At 45.6% G+C, this 24,377-nt stretch overlaps 1 protein-coding gene across 15 annotated transcripts in view; it reads right to left on the bottom strand.

The window, feature by feature from the left end:
- LOC105475333 (SRSF protein kinase 2) overlaps nucleotides 1-24,377 on the bottom strand; it is a 296,256-nt gene that overhangs the window by 262,496 nt on the left and 9,383 nt on the right. For 6 of the 15 annotated variants that reach the window (XM_071094720.1, XM_071094721.1, XM_071094722.1 and 3 more), the window contains exons 1-2: nucleotides 23,756-23,904; nucleotides 23,154-23,208 (exon numbers count right to left, since the gene is read on the bottom strand). The exons of 3 other annotated variants lie outside the window; for them this stretch is intronic. In XM_071094720.1, coding sequence (XP_070950821.1) covers nucleotides 23,154-23,208; nucleotides 23,756-23,785 — 85 coding nt within the window. In that variant the 5' untranslated portion in view covers nucleotides 23,786-23,904. Of the gene's footprint in view, nucleotides 1-23,153; nucleotides 23,209-23,297; nucleotides 23,446-23,755; nucleotides 23,905-24,377 lie in introns of those variants that run through there. 6 more of the 15 variants (XM_071094729.1, XM_071094731.1, XM_071094730.1 and 3 more) reach the window with 4 other exon arrangements.

The raw sequence follows: 24,377 nt of genomic DNA, 5'->3' as shown, positions 1-24,377 counted from the left end.
GCTGCATTTTCAATACAAGATAAAAGAATATTTCACAAGAAGTGTGAGATTGTCATGCCTGCTGGTACAGCTGCAACAACGGCTTCATAAATTTCCTTTCCTTTTTTTCACTATGTTCATTTATGCTGAATTCATTTATCTTTAAATGGCAGGCAACCACATAGAATGCACTCATTCCAAGGTGCATATCAAGCAATTTGACTTTTTCTTCTAACATCATGACATTTCTCTCCTTCCTGGGAGCACTTTCAGCATCACTAGTGTCACTCAATGAGTCCCATGGTGTTACTCAAAGTTTACAGACTTGCACTAAACATAGTGAAATATATGTAAGAAAAATATGAGATCACTTTGTTTTGTTTTTTGTTGTTGTTGTTTTTTACATTTTTTTAGGCTAGTCTCAAACTCCTGAGCTCAAATGCACCTCCCACCTCGGTGTCCCAAAGAGCTGGTATTACGGGTATGAGCCACCACATTTGGCGGAGATCACTTTTTACCAAGATACACAATTTACTGGAGACGGGCAGGCCCACATGGAGATAACTGGCATCAAAGGATGTTGTTTTGTTTTGTTTTTGAGACAGGTTCTGGCTCTGTCACCCAGGCTGGAGTGCAGTGGGGCATGATCTTGGCTCACTGCAACCTCGGCCTCCTGGGATCAAGCAATCCTCCCGCCACAGCCTCTTGAGTAGCTGGGACTACAGGCATGCACCACCACACTCGGCTAATTTTTGTATTTTTTATAGACGGGGTCTCACCATGTTGCCAGTCTGGTCTCGAACTCCTTGGCTCAAGCAATCCACCCACCTCAGCCTCCCAAAGTGCTGGAATTGCTGGCATGAGCAACCACGCCTGGTCAGTCACAGGGCATCACACAGGTACTTCGAACACTTGAGCTTACTGCAACAGCAGCAGGAGGTAGCTACAAAGTTATTACAGCAGTAGGGCATATACTACAGTTAATTCCATGAAGTTATGATTTAACACTGCACCTTTATGATTGCATTTCTCTTGACTGCAAATAGTGCCATATACAGTCTATACACACACACAGTTTGTATACATTTTGTTAGTAAATGATAAAACAGGCTAGCATCTACAAATATTTTAAGCATTCATGGCATACCTTTTTAATGTTTTTTAATATTTCTAGGGTACATAGTTCATCTTCAAGTTTTTTCAAACTGTAGAAAATCTCCAAAAAATTTACCAATGTATTTATTGAAAAAAATTTCCGTAGGACAAACACATGTTGTTGAAAGCCAAACTGCATATACTTTTCAGTGATGGGATTTAAAACTTAAAGAGAGTACAGTTACAAAGCTTAGAATCATCTAAAGTGTACATTTAACTGATCACAAACAAGAGGCAGTGGGCATCAGTGGAGCCAAGGGAAAGAAGAGATTATTTCTACTACTGGTCATGCCTACAGGGTGCTAGTTACTAAAAGGAATATTTAAAGACAGCCTTCTAGCTACTGAAAAATAAAAATAAAAAATAAAAAACTTAAGTTTTTAAAGCTAAAGTAAAAAACATGGCCTTATTGCTTTTTTAAAAAACTGTTTTCCTGTATTCTAAGATTTTCTATATAAAGCATCTTCCATCCCACTCTCAGAGATGCACATGATAAAACCGTGCACGTCCATGTGACCTGTTAAGGGTCTCCTTCAGAGATAAAACATTTTTACTTTCTACTTTTCCTCCCAGCAAAGGAAGAGTTAAAAGTAAAGTTCTTACAACAATCTCTCTTTGAGGACTAGAAACTTTATTTTCTTTATCAGTCCCAGAAGGGCTTGTCATCCTGCAGCTTAATGGTAGTATAAAAGACCACTGAATCAGCATCCAGGACTCTAATCCAGCACTCCAAGCTGGCTAAGGCACTAAAAAAATAAGTGACTTTCATCAAGAGCCACGCTCCTGCTGGGAACAGTGGCTCAAGCCTGTAATCCCAGCACTTAAGGAGGCCAGGGTGGGCGGATCACTTGAGGTCAGGAGTTCAAGACCAGCCTGCCAACATGATGAAACCCCATCTGTACTAAAAATACAAAAAATTATCCAGGCGTGGTGGCGCATGCCTGTAATTCCAGCTATTCAGGAGGCTGAAGCATGAGAATCGCTTGAACCCGGGAGGCAGAGGTTGGAGTGAGCTGAGATCGTGCCACTGCATTCCAAACTGGATGACAAAGCAAAACTCTATCTCAAAAAGAAAAAAAGAAAGAGCCAGGCTCCTTCAGTCCTTCATTTTTCCTTCAGTGAAAACATGGAATGGTTTAGGGGAATGGACTTCAAACTGTGTTCTTCAAAGCTGCCTTGGGGAGCACCCCAGTGGACAAGAGGAAGGTCAGGTGGCAAGGACCAAGCTCTCACCTGCCAATTCTCTCAGAGTAGAGCCACCTTTTCTGCTTTATATGTAATAGAGTTCTACAGAAGATGTACTTATTTATTTTTATTTTATTTTGAAACAGAGTCTCGCTCTGTTGCCCAGGCTGGAGGGAAATGGTGCAATCTCAGCTCACTGCCACCTCCGCCTGCTAGGTTGAAGCAATTCTCCTGCCTCAGCCTCCCGAGTAGCTAGGATTACAGGCACATGCAACTGGGCCCAGCTAATTTTATGTATTTTTACTAGAGACAGGGCTTCACCATGCTGGCCAGGCTGGTATCAAACTCCTGACCTCAAGTGATTTGCCCACCTTGGCCTCCCAAAGTGTTGGGAATACAGGCGTGAGCCACTGCGCCTGGCCTACACAAGATTTTATTTCACAAAGCATTCTGCTACTACAAAGTAAGGCTGAAAAACATTGATCCAGGTGCTCTGTAAAGTCCTGACCACTCCACACATTTTCAGACCCAGAGCTATACACAATGTATCTCATCTGTGAAAGACGTGATCAATTTTACATTAATTCTGCAATTAACATTCGGTAACATTTTAGGATAAAATACATCATGCCCAACCCCCCAAAAAAACTATCAATAGGATATTCTAGAAATAAAAATAATCAACAGGATAAGATTCCCCATAAAACTGACTGAAGGCCAGGCACAGTGGCTCATGCCTGTAATCCCAGTACTTTGGGAGGCTGAAGCAGGCAGATTGCCTGAGACCAGGAGTTCGAGACCAGCCTGACCAACATGGAGAAACCCCATTTCCACAAAAATACAAAATTAGCCAGGCGTGGTGGCACACACCTGTAATCCTAGCTACTAGGGAGGCTGAGGCAGGAGAATCACTTGAACCCAGGAGGCAGAGGTTGCAGTGAGCCAACATCGTGCCATTGCACTCCAGCCTGGACAACAAGAGTGAGACTCCGTCTCAAAAAAAAAAAAAAAACACCACCAAAAAAACTGACTAAAGTAGCCAGCTGGCATCGAACACTGTGGCAACCTTTGTACCCTGGATGTTAGCAGCAATGACAGCACCTGGTGACCAAATGAAGTACCCAGCCACAGAAGTAGGACTGCCAAGTGGCAGGAATTTCTTTTAAGTAGATTATCCATCTTATCTCCACTACATCTCAATTAAACTTCGGCTTCCTGGGGATGTTATTCCTAGCTCACAGTCTTTCCTGACCCTTTCTCCCACCCTATCTACTAAACCTGCCCAACACAAACAGTCCACCCAGAGGCACATCTAAATTTCAGGAGTTTGGGGGATACAGGTACCCACAATATATGTTCACAAAGCTGAATGACAGTTGTATGTTACAACATACCCAAGTTTAACGCATTCAATCATGTCATCTAGATGCTCCTTCTAAGACTGATTTGAAAATTATAATGCCTAAAAATATTTACATTAATAATTTTCCAGAGAGATGCCTGAAACAATGCACTCTGGAACTGACAAACCAATTTTTTAAATTAATTTTTATTTAAGACAGACTCTTGCTCTGCCCCCCAGGCTGGAGGGCAGTGGCGCCATCTCAGCTCACTGCAACCTTCGCCTCCCAGGTTCAAATGATTCTCATGCCTCAGCCTCCCAAGTAGCAAATAGGCGTGCACCATCAAGCCTGACTAATTTTTTGTATTTTAGTAGAGACAGGGTTTCACCATGTTGCCCAGGCTGGTCTCGAACTCCAGACCTCAGGCAATCCACCTGCTTCAGCCTCTGAAAGTGCTGGGATTACAGGCATGATCCACTGCACCCAGCCAGATTATTAATTTTAAACTTACTAGCAAAGCTGTTTAACTACAAAGATGTCTATGTGGAGTGTAATTCAAACATCAGTGACAAAACATCTACATATACATTTTGTAGGATTTATCTAGTGAGGCTAAGAATTCAACATAAAGTATTATATGGCTGGGCGCGGTGGCTCAAGCCTGTAATCCCAGCACTTTGGGAGGCCGAGACGGGCGGATCACGAGGTCAGGAGATCGAGACCATCCTGACTAACACGGTGAAACCCCGTCTCTACTAAAAAAATACAAAAAACTAGCCGTGCGAAGTGGCGGGCGCCTGTGGTCCCAGCTACTCGGGAGGCTGAGGCAGGAGAATGGTGTAAACCTGGGAGGCGGAGCTTGCAGTGAGCTGAGATCCGGCCATTGCACTCCAGCCTGGGTGACGGAGCGAGACTCCGTCGCAAAAAAAAAAAAAAAAAAAAAAAAAAAAAGTATTATATATGCCCAAAATGTAAGTCAAGGTCTTTTCTCAAAGAGTATCCCTAAAAAAAGTAGTTTCAGCCAGGCATGGTGGCTCACGTCTGTAATTCCAGCACTTTGGGAGCCCAAGGTGGGTGGATCACTTGAGGCCAGGAGTTCAAGACCAGCCTGGCCAACATGGAAAAACCCCATCCCTATGAAAAATACAAAAATTAACTGGGTGTGGTGGCATGTGCCTGTAATCTCAGCTAGTCGGGAACATGGTGGGGAAAAAAAAAAAAAATCAAGTTAGTCATTAAATTCTGAAAGTAACAAATGTAATTTGCATAAAATACATTTTTAAAACTGTCCCACTATTTTGCAAACAAGTAGTTTACAAAAATAAAATATATCCAGTGTCAGTATCATATGTGAATTCAAGAAATACTGTATCAGTTGGGCATGGTGGCTCATGACTGTAATCCCGGCACTCTGGGAGGTTAGGGTGGGAAGATCACTTGAGACCAGGTGTTTGAGACCAGCCTGGGCAACAGTGAGACCCCGTTTCTACAAAAAATAAAAATCTAGTCAGGTATGGTGGTGCATGCCTGTAGTCCCAGCTACTTGGGGGCCTGAGGTGGGAGGATCACTAGAGCCCAAGAAGTCAAGGCTGCAGAGTGAGACCCTGTCTTAAAAAAAGAAAAAGAAATGCTATAATGCTAACTGTTTAGACTGTAGGAAATATGACGTTCTCTCTCTCTACCATCTCCACAGCTTTTCTATAAATTTACTGTTCTAAAAAAAAATAAAAAAATAATTAAAAATATGTTCCCTGGGCCGGGCACAGTGGCTCACGTCTGTAATTCCAGCACTTTGGGAGGCCAAGGCGGGCAGATTATGAGGTCAGGAGATCGAGACCATCCTGGCTATCACGGTGAAACCCTGTCTCTACTAAAAATACAAAAAAATTGGCCAGGCATGGTGACAAGCGCCTGTAGTCCCAGCTACTTGGGAGGCTGAGGCAGGAGAATGGCGTGAACCCGGAAGGCAGAGGTTGCAGTGAGCCAAGATAGCACCACTGCACTCCAGCCTGGGCAACAGAGCGAGACTCTGTCTCAAAAAAAAAAAAAAAAAAAGTTCTCTGGAAAACCATTTAACTGATTCAAAAAACATTTAAAACGATAATAGTCATTGCTGTTGCAAATCTGAAATGTCTGAATAAAACAGCTTCATAAAACAAAAGTGGAAAGGTGGTATTTCTAAATTAACGTAAAATTTGTGAATTTAAAAATATTTGTACCTAACTTAAGAAATTAAATATCTTTTTCTTTTTTTTTTTCTTTTTTTTTTTTTTTTTTTTTTGAGACAGAGTCTCGCTCTGTCGCCCAGGCTGGAGTGCAGTGGCCGGATCCCAGCTCACTGCAAGCTCCGCCTCCCGGGTTCACGCCATTCTCCTGCCTCAGCCTCCCAAGTAGCTGGGACTACAGGCGCCCGCCACCTCGCCCAGCTAGTTTTTTGTACTTTTTAGTAGAGACGGGGTTTCACCGTGTTAGTCAGGATGGTCTCGATCTCCTGACCTCGTGATCCGCCCGTCTCGGCCTCCCAAAGTGCTGGGATTACAGGCTTGAGCCACCGCGCCCGGCCTAAGAAATTAAATATCATAAGAAGACATTTGACTATTTCATGTATATCCATAAAGTTTACATGCTCAAATTGTCATAAAATTTAATCTTCTCACTGGAGAATGAGGAAACTTAGAACTAGGGCTGCCTTATACTGAGCTATATAAAGCGTAATACAAACTATGAAAGGTTCCTTTGGAGACATACACAACAACAAAGCACCCCAACCCAAACAAAGGAAAGAAAAAACCCTCTGAGCACTAACTATTCACACGAGTTGCACTATAGCACCAGAAGATTACATCAAGTTGCTCTACCTTCCTTCACCTTTGGTAGGTAGTCATGCTCTTAGAATTAAAGAAGGCTATGAGTTTAAAAATCTGGCAACTCCAAGTAATAATTTTTTTAAATATTGCCTTATGTGAATATATGTAATAACTTTTTTCCTCTCTGCAAACAGAATACAAGACAATATTAAAAATCTGTGGGTCCGACTGGGCGCGGTGGCTCACGTCTATAATCCCAGCACTTTGGGAGGCCGAGGCTGGTGGATCACCTGAGGTCAGGAATTCAAGACTAGCCTGGCAAATGTGGTGAAACCCTCTCTACTGAAAACACAAAAATTAGCCAGGCATGGTGGCGTGTGCCTGTAATCCCAGCTACTCAGGCCGCTGAGGCAGGAGAACCACTTGAACCCAGGAGGCGGAGGTTGCAGTGAGCCAAGATAGTGCCATTGCTCTCTAGCCTCAGAGACAAGAGTGAAACTCCATCTCAAAAAAAAATGTGTTGGCCGGGCGCAGTGGCTCAAGCCTGTAATTCCAGCACTTTGGGAGGCCGAGACGGGTGGATCACGAGGTCAAGAGATCGAGACCATCCTGGCAAACACGGTGAAACCCCGTCTCTACTAAAAAATACCAAAACAACTAGCTGGGCGAGGTGGCGGGTGCCTGTAGTCCCAGCTACTCGGGAGGCTGAGGCAGGAGAATGGCCTAAACCTGGTAGACGGAGCTTGCAGTGAGCCGAGATCTGGCCACTGCACTCCAGCCTGGGCAACAGAGCAAGACTCCGTCTCAAAAAAAAAAAAAAAAAGAAAAAAAAAAAATGTGGGTCCTATTGCACCTATAATACAAACAGAGCAAGACAAAAATCTCTCTAATCCTTAGTTCCAACATAGAGAATACTACCCGCCTATACCAGATAATAAAATAATGATAAATTATTTATAAACTGTCAAGATCAGAAAAAGGATACTAATGCTAATGATATCTGAAGGCCATCAATGATAAACCAACAAACATAATAAATTTTTCTCAAATCTCATTCTCCTTAGACTTCTCTACCCCAACTGGTTTATCCTCTAACTTTCCTTCTTTTCCTTTGCCACCAAAAAAAAAAAAAAATTCTTTTCTTTTCTTTTTTCTATTCTTTTTCTTTTTTTTTTTTGGAGACAAAGTCTTACTCCGTCACCGAGTTGGAGTGCAGTGGCATGATCTCGGCGCACTTCAACCTCCACCTCTCAGATTCAAGTGATTCTCGTGCCTCAGCCTCCCGATGAGCTGGGATTACAGGCGTGCACCACCATGTCCAGTTAATTTTTGTATTTTTAATAGACATGGGTTTTCTCCATGTTGGCCAGGCTGGTCTCAAACTCCTGGCCTCAAGTGATCCACTCGCTTCGGCCTCCCAAAGTGCTGGGATTACAGGTGTGGGCCACCACACCTGGCTCACAAAAGACGTTTTCTAAATTTCAGACCAAGCCCTCTTCTCTCAACCATCCTCTTTCCTGCAGTAAGCTGACCTTACGGTCCTAATTGCTTTAAATGTCTCTTTGAAGTACCATACTTCCTTTGGGGTTCTAGTCACTTTAAACTTGGTATGCCTAAAACAAAGTCTCCCTCATCTCCAAACAATTTCTCCCAACTTTCTTTCTTTTTTGAAATGGAGTCTTGCTCTGTCACCCAGGCTGGAGTGCAGTGGCAAGATCTTGGCTCCCTGCAACGTCTACCTCCTGTGTTCAATTGATTCTCGTGTCTCAGCCTCCCAAGTAGCTGTGATTACAGCATGTGCTACCATGCCCAGTTAATTTTTGTATTTTTAGTAGAGACGGGGTTTCACCATGTTGGCCAGGCTGGTCTTGAACTCCTGACCTCAAGTGATCTGCACACCTCGGCCTCCCAAAGTGCAGGGATTACAGCCGTGAGCCACTGCGCCAAGTCAGTTTCTCCCAACTTTCTTATTCTTCATTAAGTATAACAGTCTAAGTTAAAAAAATCTTTAATTTTGTCATTTTGTATTGCTTTTCTCTTCATGTCCCATAATTAATTAGTCCTACTTCTGCTGATTCTTCTTTAAAACAGCTTTTCCAAAATTTAAAAGCCTTAAAAAGGTTCAATGTCTTTGACCTAATATTTCCATTTGCAGGATTCCACTTGGTCTAAGAAAATCTGAAATGCATACAAAGATATTCATTGAAGTAATACCATGCCAGAAAACTGGAAACGTCTGTCTAGCAATAGGGAAATATTTAAGCAAATTAAATAAATTAGACTATTAGTCATTAATAATTAGTTATGGGCCTGGCGCGGTGGCTCACAACTGTAATCCCAGCATTTTGGGAGGCTGAGGTGGGCGGATCACGAGGTCAGGAGATAGAGACCATCCTGGCTAACAAGGTGAAACCCTATCTCTACTAAAAATACAAAAAATTAGCCAGGCACGGTAGCGGGCACCTGTAGCCCCAGCTGCTCGGGAGGCTGAGGCAGAAGAATGGTGTGAACCCGGGAGGCAGAGCTTACAGTGAGATCGCGCCACTGCACTCCAGCCTGCGCAATAGAGACTCCGCCTCAAAATAATAATAATAATAATAATAGTTATGAAGTTTTTAAAGACATGAAAAATGTTTATAACAAAACATAAAATAAGGAAAGCAGGATACAAAATCATATATAAGAGATGACAATGTAAGTAACAAAAACACAGGAACAGAAAAAGACCAAAGGAAATACACCAAAATATTAGCAATGTCCTATCTGTGCATATCGTGCCGGCTGGTGAGAATATGAGTCATTTTTGTTGTCTTTTTATACTCCTATAGTTTCTAGATATGGCATATAATATTTTTAAAACCTGGAAAAATTTATTTTTAAAAAATGTGTTTCTAATTCAAGACTCTTCAAGGTCTCCCTAAATAAACTACAAATTCAATATTATCCCAACCCAATAGCAAAACAGTGCGAGATAGGGACTTGAAAATATCATTTTAATGAAAAAATATGCAAGAATGGTCCCCAAAAATATAAAATCAAGTGGGTATGGGCGTATGAGAGAGCCCTTGCATTTCCAAAAACTAAAGTGTAGTCAGGCCAAGCACACTGGCTCACACCTGTAATCCCAACACTTTGGGGAGCCAAGGTGGGAGGACAGCTTGAAGCCAGGAGTTCAAGACTAACCTGGGCAGCAAAGCAACACCCATCTCTGTTTTAAAAAGAAAAGAAAGTATATTCAAAATCACAGCAATTAAGGTAACCTGGAACTAGAGCAAGGACAGAGAAGTCAACACACTCAAGTACAGGTGGAAATACAATTGAGTTGGCACAACTAGATAAGCTATTTAGAAACAAGCAAGCAACAAAAGCCTAACAACCACAAAACAGCCAATCTTTACTGAATATTTACCACAGGTCCACAATCCTTGGGACCAGATGCTTCACTATTCAAGTTTTTTGGGTTTTCCAAAGGTAATATGGCACCCATACCATGTATTATGCAATATTCCAGAAAGGTATGGAGAAGCGCACCATAGGTATTTTAAAACATGCAACTTATAGCTGGGCACAGTAGGGCAAACACCTGTAGTCCCAGCGACTCAGAAGGCTGATGAAGCAGGAGGATCACTTGAGCCCAGAAATTTGAGTTTGAGTCCAGCCTGGGCAACATAATGAGAATTCATTTCTTTTTTTTTTTTTTTTTTTTTTTGAGACGGAGTCTCGCTCTGTCACTCAGGCTGGAGTGCAGTGGCGCGGTCTCAGCTCACTGCAAGCTCCGCCTCCCGGGTTCACATGATTCTCCTGCCTCAGCCTTCTGAGTAGCTGAGACTACAGGTACCCGCCACCACACCCAGCTAATTTTTTGTATTTTGTTTAGTAGAGACGGGGTTTCACAGTGTTAGCCAGGATGGTCTCGATCTCCTGACCTTGGGATCCACCCGCCTTGACCTCCCAAAGTGCTGGGATTACAGGAGTGAGCCACCGCGCCCAGCCAAGAATTCACTTCTTAAAACACACACACAAAAACACACATCCCTACAGCATTCCTCATCTGAGAGTAAAGAGTTGTAGTTCGTCTCCCCACACCCCATCCCATCCCTGTCCATTGAAAACCTGTGCTGTAATCCCACTACTTCCTGACAACTCAGGATTTTTGCTCCAAATACCCCTTTTCTCACCCATATTTTCAACCTCTTAACTTTCTACTAGCTCCTTGCCATCCTTTTTTTTCTTTTTGGGGGGGGACGGTGGGGACAGATTCTCACTCTGTTGTCCAGGTTTGAGAGCAGTGGCATGATATGGCTCACTGCAACCTCCACCTCTCAGGTTCAGGCGAATTATCCTTCCTCAGCCTCCAGAGTAGCTGGGATTACAGGGGTGCGTCACCCTTCCTGGCTTTTATATTTTTAGTAGAGACGGGGTTTCGCCATGTTGGCCAGGCTGGTCTCAAACTCCTGACCTCAGGAGATCCACCCGCCTCAGCCTCCCAAAGTGCTAGGATTACAGTAGTGAGCCACCATGCCCAGCATCCCCCCTTTTTTACAAAAAAAATAAAAAGCACCTTTTCTCCTTCATACACACACACACACACAAAAGCTTATTCAATAACTAATCTTAAGAAAAACAAACAAAAAAGGACCCTGCTCTGTCTTCCTATTCACTCATACAGCTGCAAGGTTGCTTTTATTTCAAAACACTGTGCTAAGATAGCTCCAGCTATAGTCTCTAATGATTTTCTAACTGCCAGAAGCAAAGGCCAAGATTAAGACTCATCTCACTTGAATTTCATCTGCAGACTAACACTGCTGACCATGCCCTTCTTGAAATGCTATATTCCCTTGGTTTCTGTGAGACAACTTTCTCCTGGGTCTCCCATCTCTCTGGCTCCTGCTTTACCAACCTTATCTGCAGCCTTCTCTTCACGTGTTGATGCACCTTCAATCAGCCAGGTCCCTACCATCAGCTATACTTGACAACTCCCAATATACATCCTCCTCAACAGAGCTCTTCCCAGTGTTCTAGCTACAAACACTGACCAAAGAGCTCTTAAAGGAATTCATATGGAGACCTCAAAAAGTCTGGCCAGGCTGGGCGCAGTGGCTCATGCCTACAATCCCAGCACTTTGGGGGGCTGAGGATGGTGGATCACCTGAAGCCAGGAGTTCGGGACCAGTCTAGCCAACATGGTGAAACCCCGTTTCAACTAAAAAAAAAACACACAAAAATTAGCCGGCCATGATGTTGGCACTATAATTCCAGCTACTCAGGAGGCTGAGGTGGGAGAATTGCTTGAACTTGGGAGGCGGAGGCTGCTCTGAGAGCCGAGATCACGCCACTACACTCCAGCCTGAGCAAAAGAGCAAGACCCCATATCAAAAAAAAAACAAAGAAAAAAAAGAAAAAGCTGGCCAAAGTCACCAATAATTTTTCTGAAACATGCTCTGCATTCCGTATTGTGAAGAATGGCAACACCACCCATAAATCTAGCTAATTCAGAAACATGGAATTCATCCTAGAACCCTCCCACTCTTCTCTCACATTAAACTGGACACTAAGTCTAGTGGATTCTAGCCCCTTAATACACATCAGTCTCCTGAAGTCTCATGCAATAGCCTCCCAATGGAGCGCCTGGCCTCTAAGCAATTCTCCACACAATAGCTAAAGGAATCTTTCTAAAACCCTGAGTGTGTGCCCCTTAGCAGCTTCCCAGTCCTTTGTCTGACTTCCTCAGAGCCCTACTAATTGCTTACCACACCCTGCACTCCAGCCTTACTAACCTGCTTGACATTCCAAGACTACACACCATTTTAAACTCCACATGTTGACACCAACTGCAGTGTTTCTTCTGCATGGAAGGTCCTTGCCCTGCCCCCTTATTTTACTTGGCAAATTATTACTGGTTCTTCCAGAACTGGTTTAGAATGCCCTCCTGATTTCCAGTTTACTTTTAGATTACAAAATGATACACATAATGATTAGAAAGATACACAACTTATACATACATCTGAAAAAGAAATCATCCAAAAATCTAGAACTTTTTATAAATCAATAAGAAAAACTCGCAACACAGTATTTTTTTAAAGGGTAGGGGGCAAAAGACTTAAAAAGACACTTCACAAAATAGGAAACTCAAATGACCGAGAAACATATAAAAAGATGTTGGCCAGGCCCGGTGGCTCATGCCTGTAATTCCAGCACTTTGGGAGGCTGAGGCGGGCAGATCATAAGGTCAAGAGATCAAGACCATCCTGGCCAACGTGGTGAAACCCCATCTCTACTAAAAATACAAAAATTAGCTGGGCGCAGTGGCACACACCTGTAGTACCAGCTACTCGGGAGGCTGAGGCAGGAGAATTGCTTGTATCCAGGAGACGGAGGTTGCAGTGAGTTGAGATCATGACACTGCATTCCAGCCTGGCGACAGAAAGACTCCGTCTCAAAAAAAAAAAACAGATGTTTAACATCGTAACTCGGCCGGGCGCGGTGGCTCAAGCCTGTAATCCCAGCACTTTGGGAGGCCGAGACGGGTGGATCACTAGGTCAGGAGATCGAGACCATCCTGGCTAACACGGTGAAACCCCGTCTCTACTAAAAAATACAAAAAACTAGCCGGGCGAGGTGGCGGGCGCCTGTAGTCCCAGCTACTCAGGAGGCTGAGAGAGGAGAATGGCCCGAACCCGGGAGGCGGAGCTTGCAGTGAGCTGAGATCCGGCCACTACACTCCAGCCTGGGCAACAGGGCGAGACTCCGTCTCAAAAAAAAAAAAAAAAAAAAAAAAACATCGTAACTCAGGAAAATGCAATTGAAAACCATAATGAAATATCAATACACACCCATAATAGGTAAAATTTATTAAAATGACACTGCCAAGTGTGGGCAAAAATGTGAAGCAACCATAAGTGTCTTTACACTTGTGGGACTGTAAAGTAGTTCAATCAAAACTACATTTTTGAGCCTGGGCAACATAGGGAGATCCCATCTCTACAAAAAATTTTAAAATCAGCCGGGCGTGGTGGTGCTAGCCTGTAGTCCCAGCTACTCATAGTCCCAGCTACTCAGGAGCCTGAGGCAGGAGGATTATTTGACGCCAGGAATTTGAGGTGGCAGTGAGCTATGACCGTGCCACTGCCAGCCAACAAAGCAAGACCCAGTCTCTAAAAAAAAAAAAAAATACAGTCAGCCCTCTGAAACTGTGGATTCTGTATCCATATATCCATAGGTTCAACCAATCATGGATCAAAAACAATCAAAAGCAAATAAATAATAACGATAAAATAAAATCTACAAATTTTAAAAAACACCGTATAACAACTATCGACATGGTATTTACATTGTATAATGTATTATTAGTAATCTAGAGATAATTTAAAATATACAGAAGGATGTGTGAAGGTTACAAGGGACTTGAGTATCCTCAGATTTTGTTATCTGAGGGTGTCCCGGAACCAATCCTCCAAGGATACTGAGGGATGACTGTATATTCTATAAGATTTCATTTATATGAAATTCAAGAACAGACAAAACTAAGCAATAGTGATAGATATCAGAAAAGTTGTTGCTTCTAGGTGGTATAGACTCGGGGGAAGCATGAGAAAACTTACGGAGCATTGAAAGTGTTTTATATACTGATCTACGTGGTGGTTACAGGGGTATAAATAAATGTAAAAAAAATCATCAAACTGTACAACTAAGATGAATGCACTGGGCCGGGTGCGGTGGCTCACGCCTGTAACACCAGCACTTTGGGAGGCCAAGGCAGGTGGATCATGAGATCAGCAGATCGAGACCAGCATGGCCAACATGGTGAAACCTTGTCTCTACTAAAATTACAAAAATTAGCTGGGAAGTGGTGGCACAAGCCTGTACTCCCAGCTACTCAGGAGGCTGAGGCAAGAGAATGGCTTGAACTGGGGAAGCGGAGGTTGCAGTGAGCCAAGATCGTGCCACTGCACTCCAGCCTAGTGACAGAGCAAGACTCTGTCTCAAAAAAACAAACAAACAAACAAACAAAAAATGAGTGCACTGCCAGGCATGGTGGTAGGCACCTGTAGTCCCAGCTACTTGGGAGGCTGAGGTGGCGAATCACCCAAACCCAAGAGGGTGAAGGCAGCCTAGGCAACAAAGTAAGACCCTATCTCTAACAAAGAAAATTAAAATTAAAAATGATGTTTTTTCCTTAAGATGGAGTTTCACTGCGTCGCCCAGGCTGGCATTCAGTGGCGCGATCTCAGCTCACAGCAACCTCCACCTCCTGTGTTCAAGCAACTCTCCCACCTCAGACTCTCGAATAGCTGGGACTACAGGCACATGCCACCACTCCCAGCTAATTCTTGTTATTTTTAGTAGAGATGGGGTTTCATCATGTTGACCAGGCTGGTCTCAAACTCCTGACCTCAAGTGATCCTCACTGATTCTTAAAAGATCAATGCACTTTACATACATGCATATACATGTATGTTAGGACTCAATTTTTTAAAAATGAACAAAACCATGTACAAATAAAAGAATAACACACTAAAACAATTAATACCCTATATTAACATGCTAAAAAAAATTTTTTTTCTTTTTTTTGAGACAGACTCTCATTCTGTTGCCCAGGCTGGAGTGCAGCAGTGCGATCTCGGCTCACTGCAAGCTCCACCCCCCAGGTTCAAGCAATTCTCCTGCCTCAGCCTCCTGCGTAGCTGGGATTATAGGCACATGTCACCACACATGACTAATTTTTGTATTTTTAGAAGAGATGGGGTTTCGTCATGTTGACCAGGATGGTCTCAATCTCCTGACCTCGTGATCCACAAGCCTCGGCCTCCCAAAGTGCTGGGATTACAGGCGTGAGCCACCGTGCCCGGCCACTAAAAAATTTTTAAATTAAAAATAATCAGTAGAGCCACAGCTGATGCTTACTTCTTAAATCTTCTGAATTATGCTGAATTTTGTACTGAATTTTGTACCATGACCATATTACTTTTATTACTTTAAAAAAAAAATAAAAAAATAAAGCTGGGCCGGGTACAGTAGCTCATGACTGTAATCCCAGCATTTTGGGAGGCTCAGGCAGGTAGATCACTTGAGGCTTAGGCCAGGAGTTGCTGACCAGGCTCTACTAAAAATACAAAGAAAATAAGCTGGGCATGGTGGCGCATGCCTGTAATCCCAGTTACTCGGGAGGATGAGGCAGGAGGAGCACCTGAATCCCGGAGGCGGGGGTTACAGTGAACCAAGATCATGCCACTGCATTCCTGCCTGGGTGACAGAGCCAGACCGTCTCAAGAAAAAAAAAAAAAAAAAAAGTTATTTCATTAAAATGACAATGTTAAAACGAAACCTGGCCAGGGCAGTGGCTCAAGCCTGTAATTCCAGTGTTTTGGGAGGCCGTGGCAGGTGGATCATGAGGTCAGGAGTTCAAGACCTGCCTGGCCAATACAGTGAAACCCTGTCTCTATTAAAAATACAAAAAATTAGCCAGAAATGGTGGCAGGCGCTTGTAATCCCAGCTACTCACGAGGCTGAGGCAGGAGAATCGCTTGAACCCAGGAGGCAGAGGTTGCAGTGAGCTGAGATCAGGCCACTGCACTCCAGCCTGGGCAACAGAGCAAGACTCCATCTCAAATTAAAAAAAAAAAAAAAAAGAAATCTAAGCACTACTGTACCTCATCACACTGGCCTGCAATGGTCTTTTCACAAAGCAATCTCTTCAATTATCTTACTCTTTTAGCATCCAACACACACCCTGGCACTAGCTATCTGCAGAACTAGGTATCTGCTTCGTGTCCATTTACTGTATTCTACTGTAGAGGTGGTCAGCAAAAATGTCTGTTGAATAAACAAATGTGTAAAAAAAAAAAAGAAATGAGGGCCGGGCGCCATGGCTCACGCCTGTAATCCCAGCACTTTGGGAGGCGGGCAGATTACGAGGCCAGGAGATTGAGACCATCCTGGCTAATACGGTGAAACCCTGTCTCTTGAAAATACAAAAAAATTACCCAGGCGCGGTGGCGGCTGCCTGTAGTCCCAGCTACTCAGGAGGCTGAGGTAGAAGAATGGCGTGAACCCAGGAGGCGGAGCTTGCAGCGAGCTAAGATCTCGCCACTACACTCCAGCCTGGATGACGCAGCGAGTCTCCGTCTCAAAAAAAAAAAAAAGAAAGAAAGAAAGAAATGAAAATTAGGCAATCCATGAGAAGCATTCCAAAGTCATGGGCTTATGAGCTTGAATTTATACTACAGAGAAGGGTTGAGGCTTACTGAATAAGGATATAAACTTGTATCACTACATTCCAAAATTGTCTCACTAGGCTAGGCGCGGTGGCTCACGCCCGTAATTCCAGCACTTTGGGAGGCTGAGGCGGGCGGATCATTTGAGGCCAGGAGTTCATAATCAGCCTGGTCAACCTGGTGAAACCCCATCTCTACTAAAAATACAAAAATTAGCCAGGTGTGGTGGCACATGCCTGTAGTCCCAGCTACTTGGGAGGCTGAGCCAGGAGAATCGCTTGAACCTGGGAGGTGGCGGTTGCAGTGAGACGTGATCACGCCACTGCACTCCAGCCTGGGTGACACAGCAAGATTCCATCTCAAAAAAAACTAGAAGCAAAGTATACCCAGATATCATTCAGCCTGTGAATAAACTGTTAATTCACACAATGGAATACTTGTTACCAATAAAAATGAAAGCACAGCCGGGAGCGGTGGCTCATGCTTGTAATCCCAGCACTATGGGAGGCCGCGGTCGGCGGATCACCTGAGGTCAGGAGTTCGAGACCAGCCTGGCCAACATGGAAAAACCCCATCTCTACTAAAAATACAAAATCAGCCAGGCATGGTGGCACATGCCTGTAATCCCAGCTACTCAGGAGGCTGAGGCAGGAGAATCACTTAAACCCGGCAGGCAGAAGTTTCAGTGAACCAAGATTGTGCCATTGCACTCCAGGCTGGGCAACAAGAGCAAAACTCCATCTCAAAAAAAAAAAAAAAAAAAGGAATGCACTACTGACACAGGCAACAACATGGATGAATCTCAAGGGCATTACGCTGAGTGAAAAAAGGCAAATCACAAAAGGTGACATACTGCATAATTCCATTTATATAACATTCTCAAAGTGGCAACTTTAAGTGATAGAGAACAGATCAGTATTTGTCAGGCTTAGATTTGAAGAGAGAGAATGTGACTGTTCTTTGTCGTAATGAAATAGTTTGGCATCCTGACTGTGGTGATTATTCTAATCTACACAAATGATACAATTTGTTAGAAGTACACACACAAAGAGTGCATGTAAACTGGTAAAATCCAAGTAAAATCATTCTTGAATTAATAACATTGTGTCAATGTCAATTTATTGGTTTCAACAATGTTCTATGGTTAAGATATCAACGTGGGGGAAGTTGAATAAAGAGTACACAAAGAACTCTGTACCACTTTTGCAAGGTCTTGTGAGTCTGAAATTACTTCAAAATTAAATGTTTTAATAAAAATTTTACAAGAAGAAAACAGAATTTTTTTTTTTTTTTTGAGACAGTCTTGCTCTGTCACCCAGGCTATAGTGCAGTGGCACGATCTCGGCTCACTGCAACCTCCATCTCCCAGGTTCAAGCGATTCTTCTGCCTCAGCCTCCCGAGTAGCTGGAACTGCAGAAGCACGCCACCACTCCCAGCTAATTTTTGTATTTTTAGTAGAGACAGGGTTTCACCATATTGGCCAGGCTAGTCTCGAACTCCTGACCTCATGATCTGCTCACCTTGGCCTCCCAAAGTGCTGGGATTACAGGCGTGAGCCACCACGCCCGGCCAGAAATAGAAAAATTCTAAGGAACAATAGATGAATGGATAAAATGTGGCATATCAACACTACTATTGAGCAATATAAAGGATCTAAGTACCAATACGTGCCGTAACATGGATGAACCTTGAAAACATTGTTCTAAGGAAACCAGACACAAAGCCACATACTGTATATTCCATCTACATGAAATGTTCAGAATCAGCAGATTCACAGAGACTTAGAACGTAAATTAGTTGTTGCCAACTCAGGGGGAAGGGGAATGGAGAATAACTGGGAAATAAATATGGAGTTTCTTTCTGGGGAAGTGAAAATGTTATAGAATTAGATAATGGCTGCGCAATTTAATCAGTAGACTAAAAATCTGTAAATGGCCTACTTTAAAAGGTAAATTTTATGGTATGTGAACTATATCACAATAAAAGAGTTATAAAAAAAATGAGAGAGATCTTTTAAAAATTGTACCTACATATAAACATACCCTAAGGCAAAAATTTATCCCAAGCTATGTGATGTAGCTAATTCCTAAGATTTGTGATTAAACAGCACTACAGTCTTTCTGTGCTGCGTGTTACTCACAAAGCAGCACAATTAATAATTAGCAAACCAAACTCACAGGACAATCTAACAGGATTATAATTTTGACCCACTAAAAAATCTTAATCTTATTCCTGACAACAACAATTTCCAGTGTACCATAAAAGTAGCCTCTAGGAACTGGCTCAATTCATAAAAGCTCACAGATTTGAACTGAACTAAAATTAAATTAAAAGCCAGCTTGCATATACAAAGGTAGATAATGACAAAAGTAAATCATATTACATCACGCCAGACCCACAGTCACATAATTCAAGTTTGCCAATCATCATATTAATAGTTTAAAATTTACCTATTACTCCTTTTCCTCCTCTGGAAAATTAATCAAAAAGCAAAAACAGGCCGGGCGCGGTGGCTCAAGCCTGTAATCCCAGCACTTTGGGAGGCCGAGACGGGCGGATCACGAGGTCAGGAGATCGAGACCATCCTGGCTGACACGGTGAAACCCCGTCTCTACTAAAAATACAAAAACTTAGCCGGGCGAGGTGGCAGGCGCCTGTAGTCCCAGCTACTCGGGAGGCTGAGGCAGGAGAATGGCGTGAACCCGGGAGGCGGAGCTTGCAGTGAGCTGAGATCCGGCCACTGCACTCCAGCCTGGGTGACAGAGCAAGACTCCGTCTCCAAAAAAAAAAAAAAAAAGCAAAAACAGTGCTTCAGGAAACCTGAATTCTGATCCAAACGAAGCTACTGTTGTGGGCTTAACGTGTCAGAGCTATCCGTAAAATGCAAGGTACCCTGAAAATACTAGTCTCCGGGAGATTATTTTACCACTTCTCAGGTGCCACTCCTTGCACACTCAACCACGTCACCTGGTTTCCCACGCACTACTGCAGGCCAGGTCTGTTTCCACTACTACCCCCTTCCCCACAATCTATTCTCCATATAGCAGCCTTTTGTTTTGTTTTGTTTTTGGAGATGGAGTCTCCCCCTCTGTTGCCCAAGCTGGAGTGCAGTGGTGCAATCTCGGCTCACTCCAAGCTCTGCCTTCCAGGTTCACGGCATTCTCTCACCTCAGCCTCCCGAGTAGCTGGGACTACAGGCACCTGCCACCACGCCGGGCTATTTTTGTTTTTGTATTTTTAGTAGAAATGGGGTGTTAGCCAGGATGGCCTCGATCTTCTGACCTCGTGATCTGCCTGCCTCGGCTTCCCAAAGTTATGGGATTACAGGCATGAGCCACAGCGCCCGGACAGCAGCCCTCTTTTTAAACAGTGAATCAGAACCTGTCCCTTCCACATGTAAGCCTCCAATGGCCTACGGGACCAGATACGCTCTGACTCCGGCCTCCCATCAACCTTTCCAGGCCACTCCTGCCACCCTGACTTTTGGGTTCCTCGAATACTTCCAGCCCACTCCTCCCCAGGGCCTCTGCCACACTGGATCTCCTCCTCATTCTTGATCCTGCTCAAATGTCACTTCTCAGAGAGTGGAGTGTGGACTCTGGTCCTGGGCTGCCTTGATTCAACAGATGGGCATGTTATTTACTCTTGCTGTGTCCCTGTTTCCTCATCTGTAAAATGTCAGTAATAAAGGTGCCTACCTCTTAGGGTTGTCACAAGGTACATGTAAAGCATTCGACAGAGTGACTGGCACAGTGTTCAAATGTCATCTATCATTATTACTTAAGATGCCCCCTCTTTTCTTCCCATCCCTTAGCCCTACCTGAAATTATCTTCTGTCACCCTCTTTGTGGTTTTCCCTAAACTTCCCAGGGTTAGCTTTGCAAGGAGCTTCGTCTTGTTCAAAACTCTATCACCTGCCTGGCGCGGTGGCTCACGCCTGTAATCCCACCACTTTGGGAGGCCAAGGCAGGTGGATCACGCGGTCAGGAGATCGAGACCATCCTGGCTAACACGGTAAAACCCCATCTCTACTAAAAATACAAACATTAGCCAGACGTGGTGGCGGGCGCCTGTAGTCCCAGCTACTCGGGAGGCTGAGGCAGGAGAATGGGCTTGAACCCAGAAGGCGGAGGTTGCAGTGAGCCAAGATGCCGCCACTACACTCCAGCCTGGGCGACAGAGCGAGACTCGGTCTCAAAAAAAAAAAAAAAAAACCTCTATCACCATCTCCAAAGAAAGACATGTAAATACCTATTTAATAGATGAATAAATATATAACATCAAACATTTCTTTTAAATAATGTCTTGATTCAGGCCAGGAGCGGTGGCTCACGCCTGTAATCCCAGCTCTGTGGGAGGGGATCACCTGAGGTCAAGAGTTGCAGACCAGCCTGGCCAACATGGTGAAACCCCGTCTCTACAAAAAATACAAAAAAAATTAGCTAGGCTGGGTGGCGGGTGCCTGTAATCCCAGCTACTCGGGAGGCTAAGGCAGGAGAATCCCTTGAACCCGGGAGGCGGAGGTTGCAGTGAGCCAAGATCCGGCCATTGCACTCCAGCCTGAGCGACAACAGCGAAACTCTGTCTCAAAAAAAAATTAAATAAAATAATGTATTGATTCAAAGAGTTAAGTGAAAAATGGCATTGCCTCAATCAGTTACATAATTGGGCTGGTCCCATTACCTTCAGACTAGAGTCAGTTCGTTTCATTATTAGCTGGTGTGTTATTTTCCCCCTCAAATTCTATCACACATACACAACACACCGTGGGAGAAACTCGCAGATTAATCTGTGAGAGTATAAACTGAGTACTGTGGCTATTCACTAAGTCTTCATAAACATACCACATAAATCCAAACTGCGGCCCACCAAAAAGGCCCTCGACCATTAGGAAAATCACACCCTAACATATGCAAATACAAGACACATAGTGACTTAATTAGAACTGTTTTTCTACCTGTACATATAGGTAACATGCACACATACGTGTCTGTTTGTATACACATGCACACATAGCCATCTCCGACACTGGGGTCACACTTTTTCCACTTCTTTTTATGTTTCTGAATATAACAGACTATGTGGAATTAAATCAATGCTTTGAATTCAGAGCTGTGATTAAAACCCAGTACTTATTCAGAATCCTAAACATTACAGTTCCCCTTACCACTGGGTAAACTTCCATGGTTCACCAAAGGAAATCTCAAATTTAAGGTTGTAATTCACTTGAAAGCTAGCACTAATTTTTTTAAACGCATCTAAAGCTACCAAAAATCCAGTCCATTTTAACATCTTATGAATTCAATATCAAATTTTTACCCACCAATTAGTTCTTCTAGTCTTTAAGAAGTGTTTCCCTTTACTCTAATTTTTTTTTTTTTTTTTTTAGAAAGTTATTTTTAAGTCACTATCCACATTTTGTGAAACTCTGAAGGACCAAGGCCAACGAGAAGGGGAAAAAAGGAAACAACCAAAAATGTTTCTGGATTTTATTAAAGATGATGCTGGACTCTCGTTCCCCATAGTACCAAAGATGTCACACGGAGTATTATTGCTCAAAAGAGCGAAGCAATTAATCTAGAGGAAGAGATAACGATGTTGAACGCTGGTAAATCAAAAGAACAAGGAGAGAGGAGTGGAAAAGGAGAAGACGCGGCGGCGCTGTGCGGTCTCGGAGCAGCTCTCCAGGAAAGGGTTCTCGGGCAGCGGCCCCCCGGCTCGGGTGAGCGGCCAGACTGGAGGTGGCCAGCGCGGGCGCGTTTTCCACTCCGCCCGGCTCCGGCGCACACGCCCACCGCCCCGCGCAGCCCGCGACCCCGGCGCCCGCAGCGCACCCAAGTCACGCTCGACCCGAGCGGAAAGTTTCGAATCCAAACCAGAGAGCCGAAACGCACAGGTCTCGGGGCTGAACTCGCGCCAGGAACACGCCCGAGGCGAACCACTTGACAACCAGCTCCGGTTCTCAGCAGAAAGGCCGACAGGCGGGGGCCGGGGAGGAAGGGGAGGCGAGACACACGCCCTCGCGCACACTCAGCCCCTCCGACTCCTCCGCCCGCGGCTCAGGTGGGAGCAGCGCAGCCGCCGCACTCCCGCACCGGGCGGGCCGGAGCCCCTCCCAGAAAGGGCCGCGACCCCCGGGCCAGCTCGCGCGCAGGGGACCGGTGCGCACGCCCCGCCCGGCGCCTCCCCGCCGGCCTCCCGCCCGCCCGCCGGCCGGTGGCGACCCGGGGCGGGAGGGCGCCGAGTCGACGCTCCGTGATGCTCGGGAACCGGCCGCGGCCCGCGCGCCCCTCCCCCGCCGCCGCCCCTCCCCCCGGGCCGCCCGCGGGGCGCAGGAGCCGAGCGCCGGCGTCCCGGGGGACCAGCCCACCCCCCGGCCGGAGGACCTGGACAACTTTCCCCTGCGCGGCCGCGGGCGCCCCCGACGGGGCAGGGGTGGGGAACGGGGACAGGCGCAGCGTGGACTCACTTTTTCGGATGTTTCTCTCTTTTCGGCCTCCGCTTTCGGGCCTGAATGGCCAGCACTGGGGGAAGAGAAGACACACATTAACGGTCGGGCCGCCCGCCAGGGCCGGCCGCGTGGCGGGGAGAGGGCGCGCCGCGGGCCACTCACCTTTCCGGGAGCTCATTCCGACGCGGCGGAAGCGGGGCGGGGGGCTTCGCGGCGGCTGCGGCGGCGGCGGCGACGCGGGCGCCGAGACGAGCCGGGCTGCAGCCTCCACTCGCTCCGCCGGCCGGGAGGAGGCGGGAACCGCGCCTGCGCCGCCACCGCCGCCGCTCCAGCAGGGACCCAGCAAGACACGCCCCTGGCCGGCCCCGCCCCCGCCCCGCCCCCACCCGCCGGCCCCGGGGGTCGGGACCCCGGAGTCGCGCGCCCCGCGCCCCCGCCCCACCCACCTGTGCAGAGGTGGCCGCCGCCCAAGGCCGCGCTGGCCCTCGGCCTCCCCCACCCCAGCCCGCGGCCCGGGCCTCCGCCTCCTGCGCTCCTGCGGCTGGCCCAGGCCGCCCGCCTCTCCTGGGCACTGGACCCGCGGGACCCTCCCTCCCCGCCGCGGCCTCTCCCCTCCGCACCCCGGCCGGTCGCGCAGCCCGGCGCTCCATGCGCCCTTCCTTGGCCGGCGCCTCCGCGGGTCTCGCACCACCTCTCTTCCCGCGGCCTCTTCTCTCCCTTTGCTCCTCTACATCCTTGCATCCCCATGAGCGCCGCTTCCTCCTCTCCGGCGGGCGTGGAAAGGGCACACGACCAAAAGCTGGGAAACCTGGGTCCGCGATTAGCGGTGTGACCTTGGAGAAGTCATTTTCTCTCCCACCTCTACGTGCCCTCCAGGATTGCATGAGTTTAATGAAGGAAAAGATACAGATAGCATTCAAAGTACGACAATGGTTTTGCACATGAATTGAAACCCGGTTCCCTAAACACCATGTGTATAACAATTCAAAACAACAATCACACCAAGTAGTTATTTTCTGCATCCTGCAATGAGCAAACTGAGTCCCAACGAGGTTAAACAGTTTAACCAGCCAGGATCGAAATTCAGGCATGGCTGGCTGTCGACAAACTCCACCTTATCAGGCTGCCTATAAAAGATGTGAACCAAGTTGATAGTGGCACAAAAAGATAACTATAATGTTCCCTTATTTATGTAAATAATTACAATAGTTTTTGAAAGATAAGCATCCTGACCATTAACTC

Source organism: Macaca nemestrina, chromosome 4, assembly GCF_043159975.1.
Source record: "Macaca nemestrina isolate mMacNem1 chromosome 4, mMacNem.hap1, whole genome shotgun sequence".
In the NCBI taxonomy this organism is placed as follows: domain Eukaryota; kingdom Metazoa; phylum Chordata; class Mammalia; order Primates; family Cercopithecidae; genus Macaca; species Macaca nemestrina.
This window is presented reverse-complemented; position numbering and strand designations above follow the sequence as displayed.